Below are 15,616 nucleotides of genomic sequence, written 5' to 3' on the forward strand. Positions count from 1 at the left end.
GCCTTCATAACGAGACAAAATGAGAACAGGAACAGGGATGTCTTGCTGAAATTATACAAGGTCGTTTTGAGACCACACCTTGAACATTGTGTGTGGCAAAACCGCACACATTTGACTAAGGCTTTTCTGGATATGGAGGCACTCCAATTAGGGTTTACCAGACTGATTCCAGGGGTGGCAGGACTGACATATGAGGACCGAATAGAACATAGGATGAAATTCACTGGCGTTTAGAAGAATGCGGGAGGATTTCAGAAAAAAAAAAACAGAATTTTAAAGTCAATTGCCAGAATCTGCAGCTCAAAAGATATAAGTAGCACCGGGATCAGAGCAAACTCACAGTTCAGGCAACACCCAGGATTCAGAGTGATGTTGCTGAGTAATAGCCTGTGTATGATAACATCACCCACTTGAACACAGAGCATTTGGGTCTGCACAAACAGGTGATCTCCAAGCAGGATGTGAGGGCCTTAGGAGAAATTTGAAAGGTGATAAATCAGAATGGCTCAAGAACTGAGGAATATTAGTCTAAGGTCAGGTTGGTGAAACCAAAGTTTATTTCTGCACAGAGCAAAGGAGGTTGAGATGAGATTTGTTAAAGTGGTCAGGTTTATGATCGGTTTGAATAAAGCAGATATACAGCAGCTGTTCCTCTTACTGATAGTAAAACTACGAGACACACAGATTTAAGATATTGGGCAATAATTATTGGGAGATGTAATGAAGGAATTTTATGTTACATTTATCTTACTCAACATTTACATTGAGAGGCCAACAATACCCAGTACTGAATGAATAAAGAATAAAGTGTATCACTTAGATCTTGGTGTATCATTTAATTTGCGTTTCTGATCTGCAAATCCTCTTCTAACATGCTGTTAAAAAAATTACAAAAAGTCAGTCTGGAACAAAACTTCAGATGAAGCAAATATATTTTTGATTTGGAGTTTGCTGTGTGTAAATGGTTCCCTACTCACTCGCGGTTCAAGGAGCTTGTATACTCCATCCCTGTCAGTCCAGGAGAAACATTCACAACATTCTCTCCCCTGGCACAGGGTGACCGCACATGCACCCTGCTGCGCGTTACCTCCTACAAACATGGCGGATGTTACCGCGTCCCGCTGTTGAGTGAGCGAGCCTTGGTTTGATCCTTTTTGTGATACGAGGGTGTTAGGTTCATTTTCGGAGGCCCTCACGGACTTGATGCGATGACAAGACACTGACCTGTGCAGAAAAAAAAGCAGAAATCCTTTATTCCAAAGCAAGGACAAGATCCTTGTACTCAACCCAGCACAGAGTGCAGACTCTTGTAAGCAATTCCCCCCCAAGTAGCGGACAGTCCCCGCTTTTTATACCTTATCGAGTGCATAATACATAAAGCAATTTTACATCTCACAATGGCATGTTACATGAACCAATCACTACATTGGACAATGACATGATACACAATCAATGAATACATCGAATACATAAAGACAGCAAGATGCAGTATTTATCATTTGAGATGTGGCTGCTAACGGCAGGGGGCGATTTCAAGTTGCCAAAGTGACAGAATGTAATTTGAAGACACCGAAGTGTCTGACTTGAACAAAAGTCAGTGCCCTGGTCCCTGTAGCAGAAGCAAAAGTTACATTCTTTACAGGATTTCAGAAGTCTCACAGCTTTACAAACGCTGCCCACCTAATCTTATTTGAGACAGTTTCTACATAGCCCTGTGCGGGAAGATAAAGACTGAAAGGTTAGACCAAATTCTATTCAGGCAGGAAGCTTAAGGCAGTGTTTTTCTACCCATGTGTTGGAAGAGAAAGATTTACAAAGTTTTAGACCTAATTCTATTCAGGCAGGAAGTTTTAAGGCAGTGTCTGCAGACCTCTGTCTGAGCAGACAAAGAACATTAAATTTACAGAGAACATAGAAATCAATGGGATGTTATCCCAATAACATCTCATTCCCTCCTTTTATCATTTCATGACAACCTATATCGGGGCTGAGAAGGGACCTGCTGGTCTGGCAATCACAAGCCTGCAGCAAGAGTTCAGGCATACCATCAATATACAGCAAACAGCTATGTTAACTATTAGAATAACGAACCCATGTAGCAGGTATGAGCCCCAAGAATCACCCATAATCCAAGCTAACCAGGCCTGCTCTGGATAGGGCCCCTCTCTGTACAGGGCCCCTCTCTGTACAGTTCCATCTGCCCCTGTATGACTTGAATAGCCTGGGTAATATTATAGGATTCGTTGGTAACATGGGTAATGCACTTGTCCTCCATAATCACACATACTCCTCCTTGCTGAGCCAGTTGATACTCCACTGCATACCGGGTTTTCTGAGCAGACAGCCGAAGTTTGGCTAATTCTTGGTTGACTGCCTCCAATGCCATTATTTTGCTGTTTCCCAGGGGAGATGAGTCCACATAAGGTAGTTTCGATTTTTTTTTGCAGCCACCACTCCTGGGGAGCCATATCCCAAGGAAAAGCCCAAGGCACTTGGGTCCTGCCATGCAACACAAAACTCCCAACTCAGGAAGTGTGTGGAAATTCGCCGTTGAGTTTGTGCTTGTTGGGGACAAGGGGCCACAAGGGGCCGTGAGAGGCCAATAGGTCCCAACACAAACAGCACCGGCAAAATTGGAGTGGCAGTTGTAAAGGACTCATTAAGAAGGCAAACAAATCCCTTCCTCGCCTGGTAGCAGTTAACAGATTCACATATTCCTTGATAGCTATTCCAGTAGGACTGATCCTTATATGAATGGAAATCTGTGGATTCAAACGGAAACATCCCGCTGCCCGTTTCTATATGGGTGCCATTAGGATTCCCACAAATCCACTGTGTGCCCGGGGTCACAGTTATTGACTTAGATTCTAAACAGGGGCAGTTCAAAAGTCGTCCCTGAGTTGTGCAAGTTCCTTTTACGCACCAATGGGGCCAGGAAACATTATGGGGTGATTAGTGACTACAGAATGCACACACGTCCCAGTTCCAAAAAAGCAAAATGGATAGCTGATGGGATTTGAACAGTTAGCCCCTTCCTTCCCATGCCTAGGTGTAGTGCCTTTCCAATCCAAGGGGCCATTAGCTACCAATTCCACACACCTACCCTGCACACCACTCGTGCAAGATCCCCTCTCCCCTCAGCAAGGTTTCCTGGAATACTATACTCCATATGGCCGAGTAGGGTTCCAGCCTGGTGCTGCCACAAATAAAGCTTCTACAGACCGTGCTAGTGGGTAACACACTGTCCGATTCCCATGCAGCTGTATGTGTGTTCTATAAAACATTGCGCATGGCCAGCAGGACAGTCAGAATAATACTCAGTCCAACGGTTAATTGCAAGCTGGGTGGAACCCATAGTTTGTAGTCATTTTATTGGATGCAGTGATTCTGCCCTTTAGCTTTTAGGGCTGTCAGAGTTTGAAGAAGCACTTGAAACGGTCCTTTCCACCTTGGTCCAAGCTTGGGGCAACCACAGTCCCGGACAAGTACAAAATTTCCGATCTGTGGCCACGAAGAGCGACTCTGGTCCTTAACGTCTTGATCTGGTACCTGCGGAGGTGGTCCAAAGGGGCACCTCAACTGTGAACGGAGAATCTTTAGAAATGATGTTAGTTGCCAGAAATATCTTGGCATTTCTTCTCCCATCACATTTAGGTAAATTTGGGTGGGTGGGCTGGTATTGGCATCCCAGGGTGTTCTGCTGGGTCGGCCATAGATTATTTTTGCTGCCGGGAGCCTAGTAGTAGAGTGGGGTGTTAATCGCATGTGATACAAGGCTGGTGGCAAAAGCTTTAGCCAATTAAGGCTGGTTTCTAATGTCAACTTGGTTAATTTAGGTTTAAGTGTTCCGTTAGCTCTTTCCACTATCCCAGCCGCCCGGGTGTGGTAGGCAAAATGGAATTGCTTTTGGATGCGTAACAGAACACACAGTTCCTGATTAATCTTTCCTACAAAGTGAGTTCGTTGTCCGAACTAATTATTTCAGTCAATAATAGTTTTAACTATTGTTGAGGCTTTGCTGTTTGTCTTTGGAAAAGCGTCTATCCACCTACTAAATTCAGCTACAATGACAAGACAATATTTATAACAGTTTACGTGTGGTAATTTTATAAAATCTAGCTGAATGCATTCAAACTGTCCACCTGGTAAGGATGTTTTTCCTGGTGAGCATCTCACCCCATGACCCACATTGTTTTGCTGGCATGTGAGACATGATGCTATACGAGACTGGGCTGCCTCAGCCAGTCTGGTGTGCCACCAGGTTCAGAGCATAATACCACTCATTCCCTCCTTGCCATGGTGGGTGTCAGAATGCAGACAGTCAACAAGCATAGGTAACAAAGCATCATGTATACACACATTTGGCCGATCAGAGTAACCCAAAGGCCTGAGGATGCAGAATGGGAACATCCATGTGCCTTCCAAATATCGTTTTCAGAAGCAGGGGCATTATGCTGTAAGTGTTGAACTGTGACTATATCTGGCATGCCCGTCTTGTCTGAAGGCATGCGATTTACCACCTGCCTGTGTGTCGAGGGCACAATAAAAGTTTGCTCTGCAGGAGCCTGTTTAGCAGCCAGATCAGTTCAAACTTTGCTGAGTAACTATGGCAACATCGGAGACATGGGCAGCGCATTTGATAACAGCCAATTGTTTAGGGAGTAACATTCCCTGGAGAAGGCTTTTAACAAATAGGGAATTCTGGATGGGTGTACCTGAGGATATTAGAAATCCATGCTGAGACCACAATTGGCCAAAGTCGTGGGAGACTCCAGAGGCAAACCAAGAATCGTTATGAACAGTTGCTGACTTCCCTGCAGATAGAATGCACGCACGGGTAAGGACAAAACATTCTGCCTTCTGAGCAGATACCGGGGCCTCAAATGCAGCCGATTTTAATGTGGAGGCAGCATCGACAATCGCGTATCCAGACATGGGGTACCCAAGGGGGCAATGGAGGAATTGCCATCAACAAACAGGGTAAGGCCCGGAGAAGGGATTGGGGCATCAGTAAGGTCCGGGCGGGGGCAGGTTAGAAATTGGTTCCTTCGCAGGGAGTTCTAAGAACCCGTCTGGGGTTCGCTCAAAAATGTGGCTGGGTTAATAGTGGAGCAGGACGAGATAAGGAATAAATTGCAGGGGGAATGTGGGAACAAGGATAATCCCTGGGCTACAGTGTCCAGGCGAGTGGAGTAGTAGGCAACCGGTCGTTATAGTTCACGTTTGAAGGGCCTACTGTAAACTGGGGGATTGGATGGGTGGCCCCAGGGCCCATACTTCCCAGCGGAGCCACAGCTGTGGGAGAAACTGCAGCAGACAGTTTCAAGAGGTATCAATTACTTGGATAAGTGGATGTGAATTTCAAAACAGTGGCGCATGCCATTGCTGGAAAAAGACGCTCTCCTGCCTTAAAGAGGGAGGGTGGGAATTTCACCGTGCTGGATATCTCGAATGGCTTTGACCCGTTTCGGAAGGAAGACCAGTACAAATTTCCATTTAGTTTTGCAGGACAACAGTACACGGGGAGTTGTCGGCCACAGGGTTTCCATAACAGCCCCAGCATTTTCCACCAGTGTATGGCAGACTGTTTAGAAGATTTCAGGCTTGTATAGTACATGGACGACATCCTCTTGTTCCTCACTATTGTCTGTGAACATGGCCCCCTACTTAGTGAGTTGTTATGACTCCCGTGCAAGAGCGGCTTGAAGGTAAACCGTAAGAAGGCACAGAGATGGTTGAGGGAGGTCACGTTCCTGGGACTGACACCGAGGGCTGGAGAGCGCAGCATAGATGCAGCACAGGCTAAAGAGAGCTTGGGGAGTGATTTCGTACATTTGAATAGTCCCCAGGATGTAATCTATAAAATCTTTTGGGTTAGCCTTTCGATCTGGGGCCCTTGACATAATTAAACACATTTTTTGTGGCTTCCAAGGGGCATAGACTTGCTTTGCATTTTGACCCCCTTGTGTTGGGTTCGGGTGAGGGACAGGCGATTACAAAATTGGCGATTTTTCTTACAGGGTTTCTTCTTTCGGGGATGGTTATCCGAGCGTGTGTCCCAAACTCTGTCCTCAAATTCATTATCCTTTGTCTGTGAATCAGGACTATCATACTCTTTGCTCCTTACAGAATCGCGAGGGAACACTAAACAGGTGCTAGAGGTTTGAATGAAATGCGCACGGGACTTGTGTTTCTGGGCTTGTCTTGTGGGCTTTTAAAAGAATTCTGCCGTCCCTCCTTTTCTTCACTAACAGTCTGTTCTGTGTTCTGTCTCCTGTTTGTCTGTTTAGTTTTAGACCTCGTACGACAGGAGTAAGGGCCTGTACAAGCCGCGGGTTTGTCAGGGGATTCACGTGGGCTGACTACCGAAGGGCCTGGAGATTCTATAGGAGGTTTAGTTTGGTCAGCATGTGGTGGCGGTGATAGGGCCACGGGCGATTGCTGGGGCTGATAACAGTGTTGGGGTGCCTGCAGATGGAGGTTGGCCAAGGATGGGTAGGGTTACGGAAGGGGTATTGGTTCCGATGGGGAAGAGGGGTGCCTTCCTCAGTCCTCCTCGTCTTGTTCATCTGTATCACTAAATTGGAGCAACATCGGCACGCCGGATATGTCAGGAGGTACCACCGATTTTTTTTGTTTTCTGTCAATGCGGCCTGTCGCTCGTCCCTGTTTTGTCTCGTCTTTATCTTTCATTCATCTCATGTTCCTCATACTGCAGTTTTAAAGCCTCCCAAGTTTTTGGTTTCCCCTCATTATCACAGGCACTGATCCCTCTCCGACGTGCATTATCCACCCAACTGGCCGTTTTGATTTTTCAGTCAGCTCCTCAGCTCTTTCTCCAGAAAGACATTAACCCTTGCCATTTACTTCCCGCATGACGTGTTCATAGTGCCTCTTCTGCTTTAGTACATAGATCTATATCCCACGATCCCCCCAACGCCCAATCCTCATTTCCGATTTTTTTTGTTTAAGCATGCCAACAGATGCCTGTATAGTACTTCATTTTTGGGGTCATCCTGGCATAACAGATGTAAAGGGGTTCCTACACGCCATTTATCCAGTGCTTTCACTTTTTACTTGTTTCTATATACTGCAACAGTGTCCTTAGTCTCGACACCCATTTCAAGGTCGTGACCTTCGCATGGGGGATTTCCCCTCTTAACAACTGGTCTAAGGCATGGTGGTTGAGACAGACAGACACTAACTATTCTATACCTCTGTCTGAACACTTATTATACCTTCCCAATCTTATACTAATCCCCTCCCTTTTCCCCGACCTAGGGACTCTTGCCCCAGCCACCGGGGGACTCTAACCTCCTGAATTTTATTTTCCCATTTACCTGATCTAGGGACTCTAACCTCCCAGATTTCTTTACTAACCGGGGCACTCGAACCTCCGGGCATTGGGATTTAGCAGTGTTCACAGCCACGAGTCGTCTCGGGATTCCGTTAGTACAATGCCACACAGGGATGAGGGGTCGCTCGGGTGGCAGGTTAGTGAGAGAGACCAAGGTGAATCGTACCTTGCGGGCCCATCCGTCTCACTCCACCGACATTCGAATGATCACTTATTCAGCCCTCCATGTCAGGCTGCTGGGCATGTTGGAATCCTGCTCGCAGCACCAAATGTTACGTTCGTTTTCGGAGACCCTCACGGACTTGATTTAAGGACGAGAACTGACCTGTTTAGAAAAAACATTAATCTTTTATTACAAAGCAAGTACAAGCTGTGGAGAATCACTGTACTTAACCCAGCACAGAGTGCAGACTCTCGTAAGCCATTCTCCCCGAGCAGCGGACAGTCCTGCTTTTTATACTTTGCCAAGTACATAATGCATGAAGCAATTTTACATGTTACAATGACGTGATACAAAACAATTACTACATCGAAAACATAAAGAGAGCAGGATATAGTATCGATCGTTCGCAAAGTGACTGTTAATGACAGGAGGCAATTTCAAGTTGCCGAAGTCGCAGAATATATTTTCAAGCCGCTGAAGTGTCTGGCTTGAACACAAATCAGCGTCCTGGCCCCTTTGTCAGAGGCAGAAGTTTCATACTTCAGAACCCTCACCTTTACAAATGCTCCTCACTTAACCCCGTGCGGGAAGATAAAAATTTGCACAGTTTAACTCGAATTCTATTCAGGCAGGAAGCTTAAGGCAGTCTCTGCATGCCTGCGTGTAGGCAGATAAAGGACATGAATTTATAAAAATATAGAAATCAGTGGGATGTTAGCCCAATAACATCTCAACTCCATCCTCCGTCTTCTACCTTTGAGCCAACTCTGTATCCACATAGCTAGTTCTCCCTTTATTCTGTGTGATCTCACCTCGCTAACCAGTCTACCACGAGGAGCCTTGTCAAATGTCTTACTGAAGTCCATATTGATCATGCCCACCATTCTGCCCTCATCAGTGCTCTTTGTGACTTCTTTAAAAAAACTCAACGATTTCCCATGCATAAGGTCATGTTGACTATCCCCAATCCGTTGCCTTGCTAAATACATGTAAATCCTGTCCCTGAGAATCCCCTCCAACAACTTCCCCACCACTGATGTCAGGTCCACTGTTTGAGAGTCCCCCTTTTCCTTACCACGTTTCTCAAAAAGCGGAACCAGTTTGCCAACCTTCAGTCGTCCAACACCTTTCCTGTGCCTGTCAATGATACATGTATCTCAGCAAGGGGCAAAGCAGCCAATTCCTTAGCTTCCCACAGAATTCTAGAGTACTCTCGATAGGTCTTGGGGATTTTCCCAACTTTATACATTTGGAGATATGCAGCACTTCCTCCTCTGTAACAGTGCCATTATACAAGATTTTATTTTATTTCCATGTGTTCTCTATCTTCCATATCCTTCTCCCCAGTAAACACTGATCTGAAATACTCGTTTAACATCTCCCCTACCTCCTGCAGTTCCACACATACATGGCATTGCTTATCTTTATGGGGCCCTATTCTCTACCCAGTTACTCTTCCCTTTTCCCCTTAACATATTTGTGGAAACTCTTTGGATTCTCCACAACCCTATTTGACAAATGTAAATCATGTCCCCTGTTTGCCCTCCTGTATTCCGTCTTAAGTGCACTCCTGCTGCATTTACACTCTTCTAGAAAATCACTCTTATGCTGTCTATACCTCACATATGCTTTCTACTTCTTGATCAGAAGCCGAATTTCTATAGTCATCCAGCATTTCCTGTATCAACCAGCCTCGTCCTTCACACTAACAGGAACATACTGTGTCCGAGCTCTCATTTTTAAATGCTTCACAATTTCCATGCATCCCTTTACCTTGGAATATCTGTACCCCCACCTGCTCCCACTACCACGACACCCCCATCAATTTTTGGAAGTTCTTGCCTGAGACTGCCAAAATTAGTCTTCCTCCAATTCAGAACTTTAACTATTAGATCCAGTCTATCTTTGTCCATCATTATTTTATATCTAATAGAATTATAGTCACTGGCCCCAAAATGTTCTTCTACTGATGCCTCAGTCACCTGCCCTCTTTATTTCCTAAGACCTGATCAATTTTTTCATCTTCCCCAGCAAGGCCCTCGGTTCAAAGGCAGCTTGGGTAGGCAATTAACGCTGGCCAGCCACAGACACGTCCCACGAGTGAATAAATAATAACGTGAACCATGCTGGGACCTGTGTCCTTGCCAATCGTATCAGGAGATTTATGGACAAGTCTTGAAATTGAAAGAGAGGATGCAAGACAGGGTACAGGTGAAAGGAGATTTCCAAATTGAAACGGAAAAGGCAAAGCTTTGGGACAGCATGGTGATGTGGCTGAAGACAAGTACAAAGGATCAGGAAGGGAAAGAATTTCACTAAAGCTGCTCACGTGTGAAAAGATGTGTGACAGGAAATCCTGGTAAAAAGTAAATTGTAGCACAGGCAAAACTGATGAATTAAACTGCATTTATTTCAATGCAATGGGCTAGACAGTTAAAGCAGATAAATTCAGGGCACGGGCGGGGACATGGGCCTGGGATATCAAAGGTATTACAGAAACGCAGCCGAGGGAGAGAAAGATGAGCAGATCAATGTTCTAGGGTACAGACACTACAGGAAGGATAGTAGCTGGATGCAAGATAGGAGGGGAGAGGTATTTTAGAGAATGGGGAAAACGTGACAGCAGTGTTCATAGACAATATTCCTGGGATTCGCCCAGTGAAGCAATGTTAGTCGAACTGAGAAATAAGACTGAGTATAATTGTACTACAGGCCCCCCAAAGTCGGTGATTGATTGGGGAGCATATATGTTGGGAGATCTTAGATATCTGTAAGAATAATAGGGATCTAATCGTCAAGGATTCTAATTTTCCAACCGTAGGATGGTACTGCCATAGTGTTAACCACTTTAATGGGAAGAATTTGTTAAGTCTGTTAAGAAAACATGCCATCATTATCTGGTCAGGCCTATACATGACTTCAGACGCGCAGGAACTTGGTTGACTCACAATTATCCTCTGAAATGAAATTGCAAGCCGTTCAGTTCTCGGGCAGCCAGGGTTGGGCAATAAATGCCAGAGACACCAACATCTCATGAGTGAATAAATAATAACTGGAACTGTGCTTGGACTAGTGTCCTGACCAATCACGGCAGTAGGTTTACAAACAGGGCTGTAAACTGAGAGAGAAGATGCCTGGACAGCATTCAGGTGAAAGGATATTTCTAAACCCAAACACAAAAGGTGAAGCATTAGAACAGCACTGTGCTGTGGCTGAAGACAAGCAGAAAGGGACAGGAAGCAACAGTTTCGCGAAAACTGTACATGAGTGAACAAGTTTGTGACAGGAAGGTTTGGTCAAAGTATTACATTATGGTGTTCCTTTTTGTACTTGACAAAGTATATTCAATTAAATAATGTCATTCGAAGAGGAGCTCGGAGATTGTTTTTGTCAGTGTTCCTTTGGATAACACGTTGTGCAACAGGCTAATGGCGTAACTATCCCAGATCGACCATTGTGTAATGAAGCTGAGTGAATGAGTAACGTAACAACCAGAGATCCTGAGGGAAATTATGACAAAAGTGGAATTCAAAAGGGATTATAAAGTTTTGAAGTGTTCACACAAAGTACAAACAACAATCAGAAATAGAAATGAGGCCGAATACAGCAGTTTGAGATGGGAGCTGACCAGGTTAAACAGGGTAAAGAGACTGAAATGTATGGCTGTAAATGAACAGTGAAAAACGCTAGAAAAAACAGTGTAAAATATTCAATTAAAGGATATTCCAGTGAAACAGGCACACTCTCAGCAAAAAATTTCTTTGCGTATTTCACTCAGGGCATAAAGCATAATATTCAATGAAGAAAGGCTTAGAAGGCAACCAAAACAATACCTAACAATTCTGAAGAGATAGAAAGAATGTGCTTCAGAAAATGACAGCGGACTACCAAAGTATAGTAGTAGGTGTTAAACAGATTGCAAGGGGTCTCCTCGCTGGAGGAATGTGCTAGGAAGACGTATCATTGTTGTGGTTCCATGAGATGACAGGAACAGGGACTGTTGAAGGTGGTGAGAGTGTTGCAGAGAGTGGCAAGAACCTGAATGATGTCACAAACCCAGTACGAATTGCTGCACTGTTTGCAGGAGGGTGTGGAGGGAAAATACCCTTTTAATTTCTTCATTCGTGGGACTTGGGCATCACTGGATGGTCAAGCATTCAGTGCCAATTGCTGATTGCATTGGGCAATTGTTAAGGGACAGTTATTTTGTTGTGGGTCTGGAGACATAAAATCGGCTAGGCCTGTTCAGATGGCACTACGCCAAGGGCATTCATGAATGAGGGGAGGCTTTTTTTTTTAAAAAAAACAAAAAAACATTACTGATTGTTTTATTGAATTCGAACTCCACGATCTGCCACGGTGGGATTCGAACCTAGGTCCCGAGGACATTATGTGTCTAAGAATTATCAGCCCATTGTTAATATCATGAGACTGTGGCCAGCCCCATAATGGAGTGGTTGAAGAGATACGGAGTGTTATCGAGCATGGTGACCATTACAACTACAGAGCATGTTGTGTGATCCAAAACAGGCTTGAGAGACTGAAAGTGAGAAAGGGGTATGAGGTAAACCAGAGACCAACAGGGCACGGGGTGATTAAACAGGTTTGATATTGTGAGGAGATGTCAGAACAGGAGCATGTTAGGGCTTCTGGGCAGTTACAGACAAGAATAATGCTGTCGGGACTGGACGGAGACACAGAAATAAGGGAGGGTTTCGTTGTTTGAGGAAGAGGTGCCAACACAAACGCAGAACTGAACATTCACAGAGCTCACAAAGGCCACACACACATGAATGATCACAATAAAGATCATCTACACATTCATGTCAGTTGTGTGTGATATTATGACTCAAAACTCCACAGGAGAAAAAATCTGCTCTCCACACATGATTGAATATTTACAATTCACGTGATTAAAATTAGAGCATAAATAACTGATCATTTGAAGTCCACAGGGTAAATAAAAGCTCCCCACAGATCATCGACAATTTATAATTCACAACATATGAACCAGCAGCCCACACAGAATTACCAATATGCAGTCGAGGAAGAATGGGAAGGCTGGGAAGGCTTGAAAGGAGGAGGGGAAAACAGCTTAACCGGGACGTTACATGGGTGACAGTATGTTAGCTGTAAGAACAGGTGGAGAGACTTGGACGGTTTCTGCTCGTGCATTAGTGGCTGTTGTGGTGTGCGGGAACCCGTTGAAGTATACAAAACGGAGAGGCACGGATAGAGTGAATAATCGGAGTCTCATCCCTCAGGTGGAAATGTCAAATGCAAGCGTCATTCAATTTAAATTGAGAGGGGAAAATTTAAAGCACATTTAAACTCATTTTGAGTGCGAGCAGCAGCGGAGGCAAGACGGACCCGGAAGACTGCAGCTAAGGTAAAGCAGTTTATTTTTAAAATTACTTACCGATAGCGGGCAGCGGTGTTTTTTCCTCTTTCAGAGAAGGAGCGGGAGCACCAGAGGAAGTGACGAGGACCAGAGGGGCAGCCGGGAAGGAAAGCAGTGACCATATATATCAGCAAGGCGGCTAAACCCGAGACTCTACAACTGTAGTGTCTCCCACCCGCCCTCCTCCTCTCACCTAGTTAATAAGGTAAGGTTCATTCTAAACTTTCTCTATTGAACATAAGTTTGTTATTAATTTGTTATTATTACTTGAAGTAAGCTTTCTGCTTTAGTATTGAGTGGGTGTTCAGATAAGTGGGGTATGGATGCTAGGGCAGTTGCTTGCTCCTCCTGCAGAATGTGGCAGTTGGGAGATGTGGCACACGTCTCCGCTGGCTACATCTGCGGGAAGTGCACCCAGCTACAGCTCCTTGAAAACCGTGTTAGGAAAATGGAGCTGGAGCTGGATGAACTACGGATCATTCGGGAGGCAGAGGGGGTAATTGAGAGGAGTTATCGGGAGTTGGTCACTCCTAAGGCTCAGGACGAGGATAGATGGGTTACAGTTAGGGGGAGGAAAGGGGACAGACAGACAGTGCAGAGATCCCCTGTGGGCATTCCCCTCAGCAATAAGTATACCGTTTTGGATACTGCTGGGGGGGATGACCTACCAGAGGAAAGCCATAGTAGTCAGTTCTCTGGCACTGAGCCTGACACTGTGGCAAAGAAGGGAAGGGGGCAGAATAGAAAAGTACTCGTGGTAGGGGATTCGATAGTTAGGGGAATCGACAGGAGATTTTGTGGGCAGGATCGGGATTCCCGGAAGGTATGTTGCCTCCCTGGTGCCAGGGTCCGGGACGTCTCCGATCGGGTGTATAAAGTTCTAAAAGGGGAGGGCGAACAGCCAGAAATCGTGTTACATATTGGCACAAATGATATAACCAGAAATAGGTTTGAGGATATAAAAAGTGATTTCAGGGAGTTAGGATGGAAGCTGCAGAGCAGGACGAACAGAGTAGTGTTCTCTGGTTTACTACCGGTGCCACGAGATAGCGAGGTGAGGAACAGGGAGCGGGCGCAGCTGAACACGTGGCTACGCAGCTGGTGTAGGAGGGAGGGCTTCAGATATGTTGATAATTGGGATGCCTTCTGGGGAAGGTGGGACCTGTACAAGAAGGACGGGTTGCATCTGAACTGGAAGGGGACCAATGTCCTGGGTGGAAGGTTTGCTCGAGTAGTTCGAGAGGGTTTAAACTAGTATGGCAGGGGGGTGGAAACCTGAGCTGTATACCAGAGGTGAGCGTTGATGCAGGTGAGGCAGTAGCAAGAGGTAGACCAGCTAGTGGGAAGGATTTTCCTGGGAAGGAACCAAGGGATCGGTTAAAGTGTGTTTGCTTTAATGCAAGGAGTATCAGGAATAAAAGTGATGAACTTAGAGCATGGATCAGTACCTGGTGCTATGATGTTGTGGCCATAACAGAGACATGGGTCTCTCATGGGCAGGAATGGTTGCTGGATGTTCCAGGGTTTAGAACATTTAAAAAGAATAGGGAGGGGGGAAAAAGAGGAGGGGGTGTAGCACTACTCATCAGAGAGGGTATCACAGCTACAGAAGCTTCCATTGTCGAGGAAGATCTGCCTACTGAGTCAGTATGGGTGGAAATTAGGAACAGCAAGGGAGTAGTCACCTCGTTAGGGGTTTACTACAGGCCCCCCAATAGCAGCAGGGAGATTGAAGAAAGCATAGGTCGACAGATTTTGGAAAAGTGTGCACGCAGTAGGGTTGTTGTAATGGGTGACTTTAACTTTCCGAATATTGCTTGGAACCTCCTTCGAGCAGAAGATTTGAATGGAGCTGTTTTTGTAAGGTGTGTTCAGGAGGGTTTCCTAACGCAGTACGTTGACAGGCCGACGAGGGGAGAGGCCATTCTAGACTTGGTGCTCGGAAACGAGCCGGGGCAGGTATCAGATCTTGTGGTGGGAGAGCATTTTGGTGATAGTGACCATAACTGCCTCACATTCTACATAGCTATGGAGAAGGAGAGGATTAGGCAGAATGGTCGGATATTTAATTGGGGAAGAGGAAACTATGATGCGATTAGACATGAGTTATGAAGCATGGACTGGGAGCAGTTGTTCCATGATAAGGGAACTATAGACATGTGGAGACGGTTTAAGGAACAGTTGTTGGGAGTGATGAGTAAATATGTCCCTCTGAGACAGGCAAGAAGGGGTAAGATTAAGGAACCTTGGATGACGAGAGCGGTGGAGCTTCTAGTGAAAAGGAAGAAGGTAGCCTACATAAGGTGGAGGAAGCTCGGGTCAAGTTCAGCTAGAGAGGATTACATGCAGGCAAGAAAGGAGCTCAAAAATGGCCTGAGGAGAGCCAGGAGGGGGCACGAGAAAGGCTTGGCAGAAGGAATCCGGGAAAACACAAAGGCATTTTACACTTACGTGAGGAATAAGAGAATGGTCAAAGAGTAGGGCCGATCAGGGATAGCATAGGGAACTTGTGTGTGGATCCTGAGGAGGTAGGGGAAGCCCTAAATGAGTTTTTTGCTTCTGTCTTTACAAAAGAAACCAACTTTGTAGTGAATGAAACCTTTGAAGAGCAGGTGTGCATGCTGGAATGGATAGAGATAGACGAAGCTGATGTGCTGAAAATTTTGTCAAACATTAAGATTGACAAGTCGCCAGG

At 45.4% G+C, this 15,616-nt stretch overlaps 1 protein-coding gene across 1 annotated transcript in view; it reads right to left on the reverse strand.

The window, feature by feature from the left end:
• Nucleotides 1-534: 534 nt before the first annotated feature.
• LOC125450572 (uncharacterized) overlaps nt 535-15,616 on the reverse strand; it is a 30,024-nt gene continuing 14,942 nt past the window's right edge. The window contains exons 3-4 of the mRNA XM_059649477.1: nt 7,381-7,523; nt 535-1,224 (exon numbers count right to left, since the gene is read on the reverse strand). Coding sequence (XP_059505460.1) covers nt 888-1,224; nt 7,381-7,523 — 480 coding nt within the window. The 3' untranslated portion in view covers nt 535-887. The remainder of the gene's footprint in view (nt 1,225-7,380; nt 7,524-15,616) is intronic.

The sequence above is a fragment of the Stegostoma tigrinum genome, chromosome 10, assembly GCF_030684315.1.
Source record: "Stegostoma tigrinum isolate sSteTig4 chromosome 10, sSteTig4.hap1, whole genome shotgun sequence".
Taxonomy (NCBI): Eukaryota; Metazoa; Chordata; class Chondrichthyes; order Orectolobiformes; family Stegostomatidae; genus Stegostoma; species Stegostoma tigrinum.